Below are 20,731 nucleotides of genomic sequence, written 5' to 3'. Positions count from 1 at the left end.
CGTGACCAGCAGATTTGGGTTGTAGGGGTTAAGTTGATTACATTGACCCAGAGCTCAACTTGCGCTTATTTTATCGACACAGAAATTATGAAAAGCAAAGTCAATCTTGGCGGAATTTGAACTCAGAACGTAAAGACAGACGAAGTACTGCAAAGCATTTCTCCCGCTCTGCTAACGATTCTGCCAGCTTACCGCCTAATTTAAGGATTAATAGTGATAAGTTTTCATAATGGTCTAATGAGAAATTGAAATCATCACATCACTAAATGCATATGAAAATCTATTCAATTTGACAGTGCCATAATAACATTTGAGAGAAGTAAATTGCTTATATTCTATGACAAACAGATATGTAGGGTATGTCATTGAATATTGAAGATTCTACAACCACCGCTCCAACGTAATGTAATGCAAAGAGGTATGTACCAGTAATATCCCTGTTGTTTTTCTGCTTCTCTCTCTACTCAGCCTGTCTGCAGAATGTTTACGAAAACGTGCTTTTAACGATATTACAATAATGAACTCAACTCTCCAAAGTAATAAATTCTTTCAAAACGTTTCCATAAATGAGTCAAATGATTTGCCGTTGAACGAGATGGACACATTCCTGGAGGACTCAAACGGGAGAATAGGTTGCATTACCTTTGAAAAATCATTGTAATTACAAACACACACACACACACAGGACAGTCATAATGGAACAGACATAGAAAGACATACACATACACACTCACCCCACCCCCACCCCCACCAGAGTGGTCGTATTTAAACAGACAGAAAGTCACTCACAAAAATTACTTTTCTCATCCTGCTACTTCTACTACTGTAAAAGTCATTTAAAAATAATTTGCTCGCTCACCATCATCAATGCCTTTGCTCTGTTCTGCATTGTAACATTGAGACATGTCTGGTTCTTGCCAGATACCAGTAAACGGTGAACACTTTGTGATAACAGGTTTTGACTTGATGCATTTCTGGATGCCCCATCGTTCTGGAAGAACTGAAAAAATAAATGTTAAATATTGTCAGTCGAGTTTATTCATTCTGAGGAGAATTTCATCAGTCTCAGAGGAATATAAGAAACCTTCGAACTGGTCGTGATTTGAACTCATAATTTAGTGACAGAAGGATAAATGGTGTCTTGCATTTGGGGGAGAAATCTATTATTTACTCCTGACCCCTATCCTCAAAACTAATGTCAAATATTTTCTAACTAGAGTTCAGATATAAAAACAATATTCCTGCATCTGTTTTTAATTACAATAATTTCTTGTTTTTATGATTATTCAATACAAGATTAGTTGGAACGGTGTAGGTGATGCAGAATTAAGGAGCCAAGTTGTTAGTTCAAGTTGAATGGGGGAATTAGTGCTAATATTCGCCACCATAGACATCAGTAGCAACAGCGGCAGCAATGGATTTATGTATATTTTCCTACATATGCACAGATTTGAGTGATTCCACCAGTTGGTCTTGTCTTAAAACTAATAAAGCTCAGCCTCTGGGAGGAACAATTTAGATGCTTAACCTGTGGAATGACGTGGTAGAAATGAGAGAAGAGAGACCGTGTTACATAGTCTGTGATGAGTGAAATCCCAGGATGACCATCATGTACTAGCAAGATATATAGCTCTACAGTAATCATAAAATTGAATAAATAGTATTAGCCTGAAACCAACAGAATCACTGATAGATTCTATTGGCTGTATCTAGGTATGTGCTTTCTTTGCTACAATTATTTTGTGAAATTCTGGAACTTACAAGAATCTTTAAATCTTTGAATAATGCAGATTTCAAATTTTGGCTGCTATTTTGGGCGGGGGTAGTTCGATTACATAGACCCCAGTGGTACTTATTTTATCGATCCCGTAAGGGTAAAAGACAAAGTCGACCCTGGTGGCATTTGATCTCAGAATGTAAAGTCAGAAGAAATGCTGCTAAGCATTTTGTCCGGCATGGTAACGGTTCCGCTAGCTCTCTACCATAAAGCCTTGTCTAATATTGGTTTCAAATTTTGGCACAAGGCCAGCAATTTCAGGGGAAGGGATAAGTCGTTTACACCAACCCCAGTGCTCAATTGGTATTTATTTCATCGAACCGAAAAAATTAAAGGCAAAGTCGACCTTGGCGGAATTTGAACTCAGAACATAAAAACGAATGAAATGAAAGCTTTGTATAATATTGGCGACAAAGCAAACCTAGATAGTTAGGACAAGGCTAAATTATATCAAATAATGTATAAAATGTAAAAATGCTGGGACAAGAGATTGCAACCGATGGACGTTTAATTCTATCTTGTTAATCTATAAAGCTGTTATCTGCTCTACCAAGTAACATTCTCTCACAATAGGATGACGCTGAAAGCTTCAAATTTTGAGTAGAAATAAATCAATACAAACGAACCAATGCCTGGTGGCTACATTTCCATGACACGGGATCTCCGCAGTAGTTCCTATTTTTGTCATTGGCCAAGAGAAAGGTCGATTGTTAGTTGATGTTGTGCTTTCATCACAAACCACTGAAAAAGAAGCAAAATATGGACATGAAAGAAGTCAGTAGTAGTAGTAGTAGTAGTGGTAGTAGCAGCAGCAGCAGTTAATGTTGGAAATAAATTGTTTGGACCACCTGCTGGCTGATTTGTGGACAATGATACATGAAGTGTTGCAAACATATACGGAGAGCATATATATTTATTCAAAATAGACAGATTTCTAGTTTTTCATTTAGTAGTTTGTAAAGAGATAAATGATTTAGAAATGAATTACAATCCCTTACAACACAAGGACCCCCACCCCAACCAGGCTCCATGCAATTCTTGGAAGTGTAGTCTATTCTTAACTAAAATGGCGACAATATGATTTTCTCCATATTCTTGCTCTGTTCAAATATTTGAGAAAAATTACATTAAAGTGTCCTACTTATTAAAATTCTAATTCATTATTTATGCAGCTGAAGATGGCATTGCATTTAAATTGATGTAATTTTTGTATTGTTCAATTAAATTTAGCCGATTGAAACTGCATAACTACTTGATATTCTGTAGATTATATATATATATATATTCTTATATATATATTTTCTTATATATTCTTAAAAAACAATAAATAAAATAGAAATAGAGGTGTGTGCATATGTATATATATATATATATTTTATATTTTCTCGAGCAATATATAACTGGTTACGGGATATGACTACTCAGAATGCTAGTCTGTTTCGCGGCCTCTAGTGTTGAATTTCGTCAATATATTGATCACTCTTTAGACATACTGACCGGAAGCGCAAAACCTAATGTACGCTAGAAATGGGTAGATGTTATATTGATTTGGCGATGGTAAAATGAAATGAATGGAAACGAAGTGAAAATATATCCTTTTCCGGCAATGGGATATGATTTGTTCCTCTCTTATATCCCTTAGACACTGTTTAAATCGTATGAGCTGTGTGTGTATCTATCGATCCTAATGTAAAATTAACTTGATCACTTCGTACGAAATGAATTTTCGCTGAGGAAAATTATTTGCAGCACTAAATAGTTTTCCTGTTTGAATTAAAGCAATTACTGGAATTGTTTGAATTTTTCTGCCCATTAGAGTCTGCATCTTCTACTTCTATACAAAATTAGAAGAAAACATTTTTGCCCTCGGTTAATTGGTATAATTAAAAAGAAACTGAGCAAAGACAAACAGTTCCGTAGGGACAAGAAACGGAAAAGCGCAAAATAAAATGCTTTTTTTTAAAATTATCCAAGCGTTGAGAAAATGTAAATAAATAGCTGTGTGTGAGAGAGAGAGAGGGGGAGAGAGTCTGTGTGCTTTGTATCATCTACTGTGGTTGATGACGACAACGACGAAGAGGTTGGTGATTGATGAAGCTAATTATGACGGTAATGATGATAAAATTAATAAGAAACACGATACTTACTTTCATCAAGAAATTTCATGTGGCTTTTCTTAACTCCTAAGTTAAGAAATGCCTGGGATTTGTTCAAAGTTTCGGAGATATTGTGCCGCAGTTGACTTTCAGTCATTTCGCTAAATACTGTACAGTAAATAGCAAATATTTTATTTCTGTTTGAGCTGAAATAAAAAATAAATACATACATGTATGTCGGTATGTATGTATGTATGTAGCTAGCTAGCTAGCTAGAAATATACATACATTGATATATATATATATATATATATATATATATATAATTTCAACAATTGAGGGCAAAATTAATTAATTATTAATCAATTTCACCAAGTGTTCAGTATGCAAAGGGACCATTCAAGGCGAATTCAAATTATTACATTATATAAAAGGGCTTAGTAAAATAAATTACTTTGCCGCATACTGAACTCATTAGAAATAGCAGCTAAAAAACTTTTTTAAAGCTATTTCTAATACTTAAAGAAAATCTCTCTCATATATAGTGTTTGCTTAATTCAACTCACAAAAGTTTGGGGGTAAGGACATCGAAAAATCAAATGCTAAGGTTATTTGAGAACGTACGTTTCAAGATTAGTCAAAAACAACACTTCTATCATCAGCTCAGAAATTCCTTGGTTTGGATTTGGAAACACTGAAAATAAGAACATACCCTTTCGAAGATCTGCTCGTAACTAACAGTATCAACAAATGCAAATAAGCAAGCGAAGAATCTCTGTTCTCCCCTTTCCACCAGCGTGGGTTAAAAACATCAAACACTATGCTTATTTCGGTAAAATCCGAAGCATTAATCAGAGGGAGATTAATTATAATTTCAACAATTGAGGGCAAAATTAATTAATTATTAATCAATTTCACCAAGTGTTCAGTATGCAAAGGGACCATTCAAGGCGAATTCAAATTATTACATTATATAAAAGGGCTTAGTAAAATAAATTACTTTGCCGCATACTGAACTCATTAGAAATAGCAGCTAAAAAACTTTTTTAAAGCTATTTCTAATACTTAAAGAAAATCTCTCTCATATATAGTGTTTGCTTAATTCAACTCACAAAAGTTTGGGGGTAAGGACATCGAAAAATCAAATGCTAAGGTTATTTGAGAACGTACGTTTCAAGATTAGTCAAAAACAACACTTCTATCATCAGCTCAGAAATTCCTTGGTTTGGATTTGGAAACACTGAAAATAAGAACATACCCTTTCGAAGATCTGCTCGTAACTAACAGTATCAACAAATTCAAATAAGCAAGCGAAGAATCTCTGTTCTCCCCCCTTTCCACCAGCGTGGGTTAAAAACATCAACACTATGCTTATTTCGGTAAAATCCGAAGCATTAATCAGAGGGAGATTAATTATAATTTCAACAATTGAGGGCAAAATTAATTAATTATTAATCAATTTCACCAAGTGTTCAGTATGCAAAGGGACCATTCAAGGCGAATTCAAATTATTACATTATATAAAAGGGCTTAGTAAAATAAATTACTTTGCCGCATACTGAACTCATTAGAAATAGCAGCTAAAAAACTTATTTAAAGCTATTTCTAATACTTAAAGAAAATCTCTCTCATATATAGTGTTTGCTTAATTCAACTCACAAAAGTTTGGGGGTAAGGACATCGAAAAATCAAATGCTAAGGTTATTTGAGAACGTACGTTTCAAGATTAGTCAAAAACAACACTTCTATCATCAGCTCAGAAATTCCTTGGTTTGGATTTGGAAACACTGAAAATAAGAACATACCCTTTCGAAGATCTGCTCGTAACTAACAGTATCAACAATTCAAATAAGCAAGCGAAGAATCTCTGTTCTCCCCTTTCCACCAGCGTGGGTTAAAAACATCAAACACTATGCTTATTTCGGTAAAATCCGAAGCATTAATCAGAGGGAGATTAATTATAATTTCAACAATTGAGGGCAAAATTAATTAATTATTATCAATTTCACCAAGTGTTCAGTATGCAAAGGGACCATTCAAGGCGAATTCAAATTATTACATTATATAAAAGGGCTGAGTAAAATAAATTACTTTGCCGCATACTGAACTCATTAGAAATAGCAGCTAAAAAACTTTTTTAAAGCTATTTCTAATACTTAAGAAAATCTCTCTCATATATAGTGTTTGCTTAATTCAACTCACAAAAGTTTGGGGGTAAGGACATCGAAAAATCAAATGCTAAGGTTATTTGAGAACGTACGTTTCAAGATTAGTCAAAAACAACACTTCTATCATCAGCTCAGAAATTCCTTGGTTTGGATTTGGAAACACTGAAAATAAGAACATACCCTTTCGAAGATCTGCTCGTAACTAACAGTATCAACAAATGCAAATAAGCAAGCGAAGAATCTCTGTTCTCCCCTTTCCACCAGCGTGGGTTAAAAACATCAAACACTATGCTTATTTCGGTAAAATCCGAAGCATTAATCAGAGGGAGATTAATTATAATTTCAACAATTGAGGGCAAAATTAATTAATTATTAATCAATTTCACCAAGTGTTCAGTATGCAAAGGGACCATTCAAGGCGAATTCAAATTATTACATTATATAAAAGGGCTTAGTAAAATAAATTACTTTGCCGCATACTGAACTCATTAGAAATAGCAGCTAAAAAACTTTTTTAAAGCTATTCTAATACTTAAAGAAAATCTCTCTCATATATAGTGTTTGCTTAATTCAACTCACAAAAGTTTGGGGGTAAGGACATCGAAAAATCAAATGCTAAGGTTATTTGAGAACGTACGTTTCAAGATTAGTCAAAAACAACACTTCTATCATCAGCTCAGAAATTCCTTGGTTTGGATTTGGAAACACTGAAAATAAGAACATACCCTTTCGAAGATCTGCTCGTAACTAACAGTATCAACAAATTCAAATAAGCAAGCGAAGAATCTCTGTTCTCCCCTTTCCACCAGCGTGGGTTAAAAACATCAAACACTATGCTTATTTCGGTAAAATCCGAAGCATTAATCAGAGGGAGATTAATTATAATTTCAACAATTGAGGGCAAAATTAATTAATCAAGAACAGAGATTCTTCGCTTGCTTATTTGAATTTGTTGATACTGTTAGTTACGAGCAGATCTTCGAAAGGGTATGTTCTTATTTTCAGTGTTTCCAAATCCAAACCAAGGAATTTCTGAGCTGATGATAGAAGTGTTGTTTTTGACTAATCTTGAAACGTACGTTCTCAAATAACCTTAGCATTTGATTTTTCGATGTCCTTACCCCCAAACTTTTGTGAGTTGAATTAAGCAAACACTATATATGAGAGAGATTTTCTTTAAGTATTAGAAATAGCTTTAAAAAAGTTTTTTAGCTGCTATTTCTAATGAGTTCAGTATGCGGCAAAGTAATTTATTTTACTAAGCCCTTTTATATAATGTAATAATTTGAATTCGCCTTGAATGGTCCCTTTGCATACTGAACACTTGGTGAAATTGATTAATAATTAATTAATTTTGCCCTCAATTGTTGAAATTATAATTAATCTCCCTCTGATTAATGCTTCGGATTTTACCGAAATAAGCATAGTGTTTGATGTTTTTAACCCACGCTGGTGGAAAGGGGAGAACAGAGATTCTTCGCTTGCTTATTTGCATTTGTTGATACTGTTAGTTACGAGCAGATCTTCGAAAGGGTATGTTCTTATTTTCAGTGTTTCCAAATCCAAACCAAGGAATTTCTGAGCTGATGATAGAAGTGTTGTTTTTGACTAATCTTGAAACGTACGTTCTCAAATAACCTTAGCATTTGATTTTTCGATGTCCTTACCCCCAAACTTTTGTGAGTTGAATTAAGCAAACACTATATATGAGAGAGATTTTCTTTAAGTATTAGAAATAGCTTTAAAAAAGTTTTTTAGCTGCTATTTCTAATGAGTTCAGTATGCGGCAAAGTAATTTATTTTACTCAGCCCTTTTATATAATGTAATAATTTGAATTCGCCTTGAATGGTCCCTTTGCATACTGAACACTTGGTGAAATTGATTAATAATTAATTAATTTTGCCCTCAATTGTTGAAATTATAATTAATCTCCCTCTGATTAATGCTTCGGATTTTACCGAAATAAGCATAGTGTTTGATGTTTTTAACCCACGCTGGTGGAAAGGGGAGAACAGAGATTCTTCGCTTGCTTATTTGAATTTGTTGATACTGTTAGTTACGAGCAGATCTTCGAAAGGGTATGTTCTTATTTTCAGTGTTTCCAATCCAAACCAAGGAATTTCTGAGCTGATGATAGAAGTGTTGTTTTTGACTAATCTTGAAACGTACGTTCTCAAATAACCTTAGCATTTGATTTTTCGATGTCCTTACCCCCAAACTTTTGTGAGTTGAATTAAGCAAACACTATATATGAGAGAGATTTTCTTTAAGTATTAGAAATAGCTTTAAAAAAGTTTTTTAGCTGCTATTTCTAATGAGTTCAGTATGCGGCAAAGTAATTTATTTTACTAAGCCCTTTTATATAATGTAATAATTTGAATTCGCCTTGAATGGTCCCTTTGCATACTGAACACTTGGTGAAATTGATTAATAATTAATTAATTTTGCCCTCAATTGTTGTTGAAATTATAATTAATCTCCCTCTGATTAATGCTTCGGATTTTACCGAAATAAGCATAGTGTTTGATGTTTTTAACCCACGCTGGTGGAAAGGGGAGAACAGAGATTCTTCGCTTGCTTATTTGAATTTGTTGATACTGTTAGTTACGAGCAGATCTTCGAAAGGGTATGTTCTTATTTTCAGTGTTTCCAAATCCAAACCAAGGAATTTCTGAGCTGATGATAGAAGTGTTGTTTTTGACTAATCTTGAAACGTACGTTCTCAAATACCTTAGCATTTGATTTTTCGATGTCCTTACCCCCAAACTTTTGTGAGTTGAATTAAGCAAACACTATATATGAGAGAGATTTTCTTTAAGTATTAGAAATAGCTTTAAAAAAGTTTTTTAGCTGCTATTTCTAATGAGTTCAGTATGCGGCAAAGTAATTTATTTTACTAAGCCCTTTTATATAATGTAATTATATATATATATATATATATATACATATATATATATATAATATATATATATACATTCGTTTAAAAGCTGCCCTGTTAATCCTTGGGTCCAACAATGACACCATGCATTGAGTACATATTAAGTTTCATGAAACATGAATATTTCTCAAGCAATGAACAATTTTCATCAAAGCAATGATATAATTTGTCGACTCGGAACTTATTGCAAAGCTTCATGATAAACAACAGTACCACCACCATCGCCACCATATCTGCAATACACACGCCATCCAGACTTCTGACGCCATCACCATCAATACTTTTCATCACGTTCACCTCCACCACCATCACCACTGTCTTTCACATCGCTTTCTATCAGTATATTCAAACATAGCTTAGGATTGAATCATCATAGCTAAAATAACCGCATTCAGTATGGTTGAGAACGGAATTAGTGAAGGAGGCTCGAACTACAAGCGGGTGACTAAAAGTTGGTCCTAAGAATATATTCGTCCAATGCACATGAAGGTCTTCGCTCCCTGTATAAATCTTTAAATACACTTCATATATATATATATATATATATATATATATATATATATATATATATATATTACCTGGTTGGTTTTAAAATGTGTGTTAGCTACCTTCAATATTTTATAATCTTCACATTGCCATTTTGTGAAATCAGTCCCTAATTCCTATGGCATTCTCAATGATACTGAGTGAGCATTGCTGATGAGTATTAACTTCCTATAAGAGATTACCATGCTAATCTAATCCATCTGGCTTACCGTGGGGAATGTTCTCCCCACTGTCAATGCAAACAGACCATATGTCTTTTTGTGGCTCAGGAGTCTATGACTAATATTTCTAATAATGCTGGTGCTCACTGCACTCTTTTCACACTTAGTGACTGTGAATTATTTCCTTGTTGGTTTCAAATTGCCGATAGCCACCACAAATTATATATACACACCCATATATATGTGTGTATATATATGTGTGTATATATATATGTGTGATGTATATGTATGTATATATATATACATATATATACAGCAATTTAATAAATAAAACATATGCATACATACATACATATATGTACATACCTACATCTATACGTATATATACATATATATATGAGTACAGGATACCACAAATAAACGTAGAACACAACGAGAAACGAAAACAAAATCAAACAAGGAAACGGACTTTTTCCAACAACGAAAAACAGGACAAACAATACAAGGAAAATTCCCTTCTTCAGCTGGCCCTGTTTCGACTCAATGCGTATTTATATATATATATATATATATATATATATATATATATATATATATATATATATATATATATATATATATATACAGTTCTCTCTGTATCTTTATATGGGTTTGTTTGTCCTTTGTATAATAAAACATGGATAAAACACTTAAACATTTCATTGAATGTATGAATTAATATATTCTGGGTCACAAGTACAACACTGTTGATTATTGTGACGTATAATACATGCGATAAAATCGAATGTTTGGAACAAAAGCAAATAAATTTGAATAAATGTGTTAGAAGCATTTGCTTACCCACAGTCTTCAACTCTAAATGTTCCCGTCACGGTTGAAAGGTCATGCTCAATCTGAAAAAGCCGGATGTGTATATATATATATATATATATACATTAAATTCAAGAAACAAAGCTTGATTTAAAAGCGTTGAGATGTATTGAAAAATAAAGAAATAATTTTATTCTGAAACGCAGGATAATGCTAATGATATAACGTGAACCGCATGAAATATCCATAATTTGCAGATAAATCTGTCGTCAGCCAGCTATGTGACTACACCTCACACCCCTGTGATTACGCTTCAAGTGCTTTACCATTAAGCTAAACTGCGCGAACGACAAATACTTCTGCAAAGTTAGGCTATATACATCTAGCTTTATAAGACGCGTAATCTGGCCGCCGACAGAGTTTTCGGCAACAGGTGAATACTTTATCCTGTTCATGCTATACTATTAGCATTATCCTGCGTTTGAGAATATAATTATGTATAAATATATTAGCTTGACACTCGGTAAAGTGGGGGAAATGAGAGGGTTTTTAATGTTCCGAGCATATCTCTTTTTCAGAAAGGAAAACGAAAATGTTGAGAAGAAAAATATTACCAAAAGGAAGTGTGTGATTACATATGTTCTTATGTGTGTGTGTGTATGTGTGTGTGTGTGTGTGTGTGTGTGTTTGTGTGTGTCTGTGTCTGTGTGTGTGTAAACACAAGATTAGTGAATATTTGAGTAGGATTTTATTTACTGTCAGAATCGGAAATTATAAGACGGAATATATAAAGACAAAATAGTGGATAGAACAGTCTTTTTATTGACCAGCAAAAATTCAGTAAGTTAAAAAAGAAAGTTTTATGTAATAGTTTACTATCAGTAAATGGAGTTGAATGTCTGAATTTCATGAAACCTCACTATTTAGTTGACGTTTCACATTTCTTCTATAAAATATGCATGTGTGTGTGTGTGTGTGCGTGAGAGTGTGTATGTGTATGCAGGAGTGCGCATGTTCAGTGCATATGTGTGCGCGCACGCGCGTCTGTGTACGGAGAAAGAGAGAGAGAGGGCAGATATCTACTCACGGCTCTTGATATGTTCTCAGCGGGGATTTTATATTCGTTGAACTTTTTAAAAATCAAACGAAATACGAAGGATTTGGTCCAGCCTATGGATTGATATAGAAAATAATCGCTGCGTTTATAAATGAGACACACGTCATAGATGCACATAAAACCCACATACATAGATAAAAATATACATTCATAATCACATATACACTTAAAATACTATATATATATATATATTATTCTTATCTACCTATTATATACGTTTTTATTATTATTATTATTTGCAATTTACTTAAGCATTGACATTTAATTGTTATTTAATTTTTATATTTCTATTATATGTAATTTTCTAGATGGTGTAATTTAATTGTTCATTTTGAATTGATAAAAAGTGTTTTTTTTATTTTTATTTTTTATATATATCTTATAATGTGTGAAATTTGATTTAGTATTTCTAAATTTAATTTTTCCCTTGTAAGTTTGGATTTTATTCACTCAAATAATAATTATTATATATATATATATTCACTCTCCTACAGAAACACTTCCCCACCCAACATAAGTACTACACTATCCTAAATAAGAACACTATTAGACTCTCCTACTCTACCACGCCCAATCTAGCCAGGAACCTAGCCAACAACAATGTGAAAAAACTTAACATACCTACTTTTTCCGAGGCCCATCCAACGTCCGATAGCAATTGCAACTGCCCTGATAAAACTACCTGCCCCCTCAACAACAAATGCCTACAGAGGGACCTAGTATATACATGCGAGGTAAGATCAGGCCCTGACGATAAAAGAAAATCCTACATAGGAATGACGTCAAACAGCTTTAAGACCCTTGGTACGCACACACACACTCGTTCCGGCGACAGGATAAATCCAACCAAACTACCCTCGACGCCCACATCTGGTACCTTAAAAGGAATTTCATCCCTTCAAGACCAAGTGGAAACTACTACAGAAGGCGCGCTCGTACACAGGAGGCCATACCTGCTGTGACCTCTGCATATCGGAGAGCCTAGAGATCTTGTTCGCCAAGGCCCTCTCCTTAACAAAATCTCAGAACACTCCCCAAATTGTATGCATAAGAAGTATGCGAACTACAAGAACTATAGACCTACCCGGCAACCAGATTGATGACACCCCACCCACAAACCCCCCCAATCCACCGTTCCCCTAGCACCCCCGATTACCTTTTCCTAAGACCTTTCACATATTGTATGTGCACGCTTGTAGATGTGTATCGTATATATGTATAGAAATGTATGGGTATAGTAGGATTATACGCATGTATTATGTGTGTGTGTGCGTGTATGTATGTAAAAAAATATATATGTGTGTATATATATATATATATATATATATATATATATATATATATGTATGTGCGTGTGTGTGTGTGTGTGTGTGTAATATGTATAGATGTATGTATGTATATATGTATATTTGTGTGTATGCATATGTATGTGTATATGTATGTGTGTATGTATATATATGTGTGTAAGTGTGTGTATATATGTAAATGTAAGTGTGTGTGCTTGTATGAGAATGTATGTATGTTTGCACATGTTATATATGTGTGTGTATGTGTGTGTGTATGTATATATGGTGTATATAATATATTATATGTATACATATATATATAATATATATGTGTATATATATGTGTATGTATATATATGTGTATGTGAGTGGGTGTGTATACATGTGTGTATGTGTATGTATGTATGTATATATATGCGTGTGCATGGGTATATGTATATGTACATATGCGCGTACGCTCGTGTGTTTATGTATGTGTAGGTACGTAGAGTTATCTATGTGTGTATTTATATGTACATGTGTAAGTATGTGTAATATTGTATGTATGTGTATGTATATGTATGTGTATGTGTGTGTGTATATATATATATATATATATATATATATATATATATATATATATGTATGTATGTGTGTATGTGTATATGTAGGTGTATGTGTGTATGTATATATTTATATATATGTGTGTGTTATATGTATGTATATAATATATATATATATATATATATATATATCTATATATCTATGTGTGTAAGTTTATTATATGTATGTATCCGTCTATATAATAGGTAACTGCACGTACATATACTTAATATTTATTTTTGAGTATGCATGTATGAATAACTGCGCGTATATATATTTACTATTTACTTATTTTTTGAGTATGCATGTTAGTATGAATATATATATGTATATATATATATATAGATATAATATATATATATATATAATTATATGTATGTATATGTGTACATGTATGTATTGTATGTAGGTGTACATGTATGTATGTGTGTGTATTTATTTATGGGTGTATATGTATAGACTAGCCTTCTAAGAGTGTAGACATGAATCTGTAGGTACGCGTATATATATATATATATATATATACATATATATATATGTACATGTATGTATTTGTATGTAGGTGTACATGTATGTGTGTGTATTTATATTTATTGGTGTATATGTATAGACTAGCCTTCTAAGAGTGTAGACATGAATTTGTAGGTACGCGTACGTATGTGTATATACGTGAATGTATGTAGATGTATGTATGTATGAATATAACGCGTGCGTGCGTGTATGCGTATGAGTGTACGAATGAGTGAGTGTACGTGCTAAAGAGTGTGCGTGAGTGAATGAGTAATTGTTTTCAGTAGACGGATAAATGGTCTGGCTGTCATAGCCAAGATGTTTGTGACCAAGCGGCCAAAGATAACAAAAGTAATAAACGAAGATAATAAAATTAAAATTAGGGAATGGGTCTGTATTTGTATATGTATATATATATGTGTGTATGTGTAGGTATGCATGGGTACACATATGTATATATATGTGTATATATATATATATGTGTATGTATATATATGTGTATATGTATGTGTATGTATGTATATATATGTGTATGTATGTGTATGTGTGGGTGTATATATATGTGTGTATGTGTATATATGTGTATATAGGGACTTGTGTGCTGTGTGTGCATGTGTGTGTATGGATTTGTGTGTGTATGCGTGTATGTGAGTATGTGTGTGTATGTGTATATATATATTTTTCTGTGTGTATATGTATGTGTGGTCGTGTGTGTATATATACATGTGTGTATACGTGTATGCAAGTGAGTGTGTGTATGTATACATATATATGTGTATGTGTAGATATGTATATGTATGTGTGAGTGTATATATGTGTGTATGTGTAGAGGTATAAGTGAGAATCTCCTTATTACCTAAAACTCTATTCCCCCCTTTATATATATATATATATATATATAGATATATATATATATATGATATTTTTTTTATTTTTTATTTTTATTATTTTTTATTTTTTATTTTTTTATATTTTTTTTATTTTCTATTTTTTATTTTTATTTTTTATTTTTTTTTAGTTTTTATTTTTTATTTATTCTCCTATCTAATTTTACACTGACTCCTTGACCACTCCCCCAAGTATGATTTTTTGCGCTATGCCTACCCCCAAAAAAGTCCCCCACCAACACCCCTTTAAACCTGCCTAAATGTATAAATGCCAATACAATTCTTGTTAACTAGCTTCCTGAAGATTTCTCTTGAATGAAACAGTTCTAGTCCTGTAGAAGCTCCTTCTATATAATAAATTAATTTTACTCTGCTATGTATTGAGTACCTTATTTACTGTGGTTAACCCCGAATCAACCCGGGACCTACATATATATATATATATATATATATATATACACACTTATCATTCCCTTTCTTCCTGTCGCTCTCTTCGTGTATCGGCTATCAATGCCTGCACATGGATGATTGGTTCCATACATCGTTAGGACCTTTCTTGACTTCCTGTCCAACTCCTTTAGCTTCTCCTCTGTCCACTTCAGTTTTCCAGCGTCATTCCGAACTACTGCGACTGCGTGCGAGTTTATCGCCGAAATTATGTTCCAGGCATTCAGCTTTCAAACCAATATTTTGATCACTCGCCAAAAGTGCTCTCTTTTATTCTTTTCCTTCATGTCGTGGTGTTTGATTCCATCTGTGATCTGTGAGTGTGTGTGTGTGTTAGAGAGAGAGAGAGCGGGGGAGAGGGAGAGAGGGAGAGAGAGCATTGCAAATAGTATACACACATCAAAATATTTTCCCGTATATTAATTACTATAAAATGTTCTTATTAACTATCAATTTGTAATAAACTTGTTAGTGTTATATTAGACAATAAATAACACTTACCAATGAAATCATTCTTGTTACATAAGTGTCCGACGCAACAACCAGTACAAGACGTGCCATTCGTCCGTTTATTGCATGTAAGGGTATTGTTTCTCATAGCTTCAACACATTTTCTGTATGTGCTGCAGGACCTTTCAGTCTTCAGTTTAGCACCGTTCATTGATATTGCGAATCGGCATACAGGCTGTAATAATAGATATGAAAATTATACACTACAACAACAATATTTATTAGGACGATTACTGCTAATTACAGCAACAACAACAGAAACAACACCACTGGGGATGTTTACCATGCAAGTAAGTTTAATCATTGCTTTAAAATACCAAAAGCAATAAATGAAACCGTAAAAGAGTTGCCGAATTGTTGAAAGTTAACAGCATAAGTAAAATTCCGTAAAAGTTATTGCTATTTAGTTTAAAAATCATGTTTTAATGCTTACAGTGTCCAAACTCTCGGATCACAAGGAGATATGGCCATCGATCACGGTCTTTAGCAAAACGCATCGCACTGTCACCCGTCACCAAACTTAAATAGGTCAAATTATCCCAATAAAGATGTATCAGTTCTCTAAAATTTCTTCTTACTGAGGAATGCTCAAGAGGAATTTTTCATATAAAATTTACGGAAAATCATGCGTACAAAACTCACCAACAAGAGTAACTAATATGCCTATACCCAAAGATGAAAATGAAATATAATTGTCAGATTGAACTCCTCAGTCCAAGCAAATAAAACAGAAAATACATAAAACGAACACAAGAGAAACTTCGTTTTATTTTGCAAGTATATTTTATATGAAAACACGGTATATTAGTATAAAATTTGGAGAGAAAACAACCAAGGTCTTGTTAACTTAATAAGGGACATTCTGAAAGCGAAAAATATCAGAAATGAAGAATATTTAAAGAAAAGAATCCATCACGAAAACGCAATTAATAATCGCAAACACCTAACAATAATAAAAGCAATGAAAATGTAGACATTGAAGTTAGAAATAAGATTTGCATTGCCTTAGTTTGAAATTGAAACTCGTTTCTTCCAATGTTGGAAAAGTTTTAGAAAGAAAATTGGATCTCCCAAACTGAGTGAGGATGTCATGAAAAAATAACCAATGATAGTGTCCGAAGGCTGGCGTCTTCAAAAGAGCCAATGGAGTCTGTGATTGCAAATGAATGAATCATTACATAAGCTAACTCAGCTTCAAGAAAACAGAAAGGTCTGAGATCAGAACAGACAATGAAACAGGCAACAGATTGCAGCCATGCTCTTATGTCACGCTCTATTCTCCTATATTCTCGTAGATCAGTTAATGTGAAGCATTGATCTGTGTCATTACCGGTGTCTTTTATTGTTTCTCTTGTGTTTCTTTCACCAATGTACAACTGTGTATTCAGAGATATGCCTGGCAATTTTAATTTGTGTTTTAGCTGCGTTTAATCGTATAGCTTTCACCTATTCCTGTTGAAATAATATGACCCCCATCCGTTATGTTCTGTGAAGCTTATTGTACTTCTTGATGTGAGGGCAGATTTAATCTGTTTCGAACATTTTATAATCTTGTCTATCAAACAACCACTTTTGCTATGGCCAACAGACGAAGGAGACGGTCATTTACTTCTTAACTTTTTCCTTAATCCGCTCCCTTTAATCTCTGCAAGATGGTAGGGCCACATCCAACATGCAGTTATCCCCTCTAAGGTTAGTGGCCCGAGGTCATTCGACAAGGAATCTTAATCCCAAGTTGACTTCTGGCCACATACATTCATACATCCTACTCTAACGACAGCCATGTTTGTCGGAGAAAGGTCACTCTAAGTTCGTGTGTTCGTTTCTTGAATAGGGATTCCTGGACAGGGTAGAACGTTGCGTCCTTGAACAAGGCACTTCATTTCACTTTGTCCCAGTCTAATCAAGTGAAATGTGTCCCAACCTAGTGATGTTCATCTATTTCTCTCTTCAATCGTCACATCCTTCTCGTCCCATTGAGTCATGAATAAGAAGATCGACAGGGTGTATGTATGTCTACGCAGGCGCATAAAAAAACTAGCGAAAGCATAGTACAATCTATGTGGACTTAATGGCTTTCGAGTGACGGTTGTGGATATATTTTAACGAAAAGGAAGAAAGTAATATTCCAGTTTACCTCTGTTCCTGGACAGCTTGTCACTTCATTGCATATGATTCCTGAACTTGTTTGACACTGTAAATTCCGTTGAAATAACGAGTAATCTACAGAATACAAGTAAATATCTGTATTTATGAACCAAATAATGCAATGCATAGCAATAACAAGAAATATTTTCTATCAGATGTAAAAACAAATGTATGCGTGTTAGTATTGAAATCAATACATGTTAGACATATAAAGCAAATTATTAACAAAGACTATAAACCTATTTTCATGTTCATTCGGAAACGTTTCAATAATGTCACAAATTCAACTGAGAGAAGCATGAAAGCCACTTGTTGTCCTTTTAGTATTCTGATGTAACAAACACGTGAAAATCGTTGAACAAGTCAAATAAAGGGATTAAATTTGTAAGTTGCAACCATTGATGCAGTGGAAACTCCCTAATGAAACCTGAGAATCTCATTTAAGTTATGCTGCAATGTCATATAGTATGTGAAGAAGGCCATAATATGTGAAGTGAGCAAAACAATATTTGGATAAACAATAAAAATTATGATCACTAATATTGTGCTTTTTCCAATATACACACATGTATGTATGTATGTATGTATGTATGTATGTATGTATGTATGTGTGTATGTAAGTATGTATGTATGCATGTATGTATGTATGCATGTATGAATGTATGTATGTATGTAGGTAAGTATTATGTATGTATGTATGTATGTATGTATGTATGTATGTATGTATGTATGTAAAGGTTTTAGTTGCCAATCCTGTAAAATACATTGTAGATATTTAGCTGGGCTAAAAAGTCACATTCGATCACAGCACCAGTAACAGTTAAGCTTCGTGCAATGGCCATACTCGGTAACAAGGGGGCAGCCATAATAATACATGTATGTATTATGTATGTATGTATGTCATTATTCACTGTTATTTCAAGATTTGTTGGCAATAGAGAAGGAGAGAGTTTCTATCCTACACCTACGGCTCCTTCATTGGAATTTCAACAACATCAATATTGCCATCATCTCGGAACTTTCTACCAACATATCCATGCATAGTCTTCTGTTCATAGATACTCATCCGTTCATCTAATGATACGTTGCGGTAGAGTCGTGCGACATCTTTGAGCATGTATTCTGTTATCAGATAAGGAATGTTGCTCAAGGAGCTGCCTTCCAAGTCATATGAATTATGCAAACTTGGTCAAAGGATGCACTTTGACATTTGTGGTTATAAGATGTTACCGAAAGGATATGATACGACATTCAAAGACATTTTGCATCGATGTTAAGCCCCTGCCACCTTGTTTTCGTTTTAAGGAGAGGGGGTCTACTTCACCGTTTATGTGGAAATTATGTGTACTTGTCAGTATTTTCCGGGATTTCACATAAACAGCTCGGATCTCATCAAGTGTCCAATAAAACAACCCAAATGTCATCAAGTGTCCAATAAAACAGCCCAAATGTCAGCAAACACGTTGTGGGCCAATGTTTTATTGAATGCATAGATTTCTGAGGTCGAAATTTTATTTATTCAGCTGTAATGTTCTTTGTTTATACTTTAATGACACCTGTAAGTTAATGGTACCTGTAAAAAAGCACTTGTTTTGTTACAGGTGCTGTTATGAGATATATTTTCATCCACCCCTAGATATCTGTAACATTCCTCTTCAGATATAGGGGAAACTGTCAGGTCATTGATGGTGATGTTGCGAGTCTGGTTTACATTTTTCGCCCTTTTCACAACCATATAACATTTATCCTGAACAAACGCCAACCCCACATTTTTTGAGAATGTTGTAACTTGGTCAAAGCTCTTTTTCATCTCATCCATATTCTTTGCATAAAGTTTTTAAGTCATCCACAAAGAAACAGCGTTCAATTTTGTAATTTCTGTTTCCTTTTGAACCAATGAGATATCCTTAACATGAATGACATGAGGTTTACAGAAAGTATAAACAACATCATAACGAGGTTGTCCCCTTGGAATATGCCTTTGCGATATTGTATTCTGTCAGTGATAATAGTCACTCTTTGTGTTTAATTTCATGATGGTGGCCCACAATGGAATCAGGTCAGCTATGGCTTTGATTATGGCTCACTGAAAATTTAGAAAGCTGAAGGGCTTCTAGCATCCATGAGTATGTATGTATGTACGTACGTACGTACGTACGTATGTATGTATGTATTATGTATGTATGTATGTACGTATGCATGTATATATGTATGTATGTATGTATGTACGTATGTATGTATGTATGTATGTATGTATGTATGTATGTATGTATGTATGTGCGTATGTACATACATATACATACTGACTCATATATTTTCTCGAGTGATGTGCTTAATCGGACTCCATTTTAAGTCTGTCATTTGGAACCTTCGCTGTTTATGCCGGATTCTTCTCTGTTGTAAACAATCAAGGCAGGTCTTTGGTTTCAGGATATCTTCCTACTTTCCCCCAACCAATCACAGCAGCCTTCTGAATGATCATGAGCATTGACTGTCTTCCTGGCTAAGCGCTAAATATATACTTTACCTCTCTACTTCGTTTTCTTCCTCTCTCTCCTCCGCAGCATCACTCTTACCAACCCACATCCTCACATTATTTGTCCCTCCGCCCACATTTACACTTTATACACACTTCACACGCTAGACCACAGTTTCTACCTACACATCTCACTTCGGTAGCACAGTTACTCTCTGCACACTTTATTACACACAAAGACAAACACACACACACACACACACACACATAC

The 20,731-nt window shown here is 33.8% G+C and overlaps 1 protein-coding gene across 2 annotated transcripts in view; it reads right to left on the bottom strand.

The window, feature by feature from the left end:
* The window catches only part of LOC115225961, a 234,338-nt gene that overhangs the window by 165,062 nt on the left and 48,545 nt on the right, over positions 1–20,731 (bottom strand). For both annotated transcript variants that reach the window (XM_036514909.1, XM_036514910.1), the window contains exons 14-15: positions 17,974–18,059; positions 15,828–16,011 (exon numbers count right to left, since the gene is read on the bottom strand). In XM_036514909.1, coding sequence (XP_036370802.1) covers positions 15,828–16,011; positions 17,974–18,059 — 270 coding nt within the window. The remainder of the gene's footprint in view (positions 1–15,827; positions 16,012–17,973; positions 18,060–20,731) is intronic.

The sequence above is a fragment of the Octopus sinensis genome, linkage group LG29, assembly GCF_006345805.1.
Source record: "Octopus sinensis linkage group LG29, ASM634580v1, whole genome shotgun sequence".
In the NCBI taxonomy this organism is placed as follows: domain Eukaryota; kingdom Metazoa; phylum Mollusca; class Cephalopoda; order Octopoda; family Octopodidae; genus Octopus; species Octopus sinensis.
This window is presented reverse-complemented; position numbering and strand designations above follow the sequence as displayed.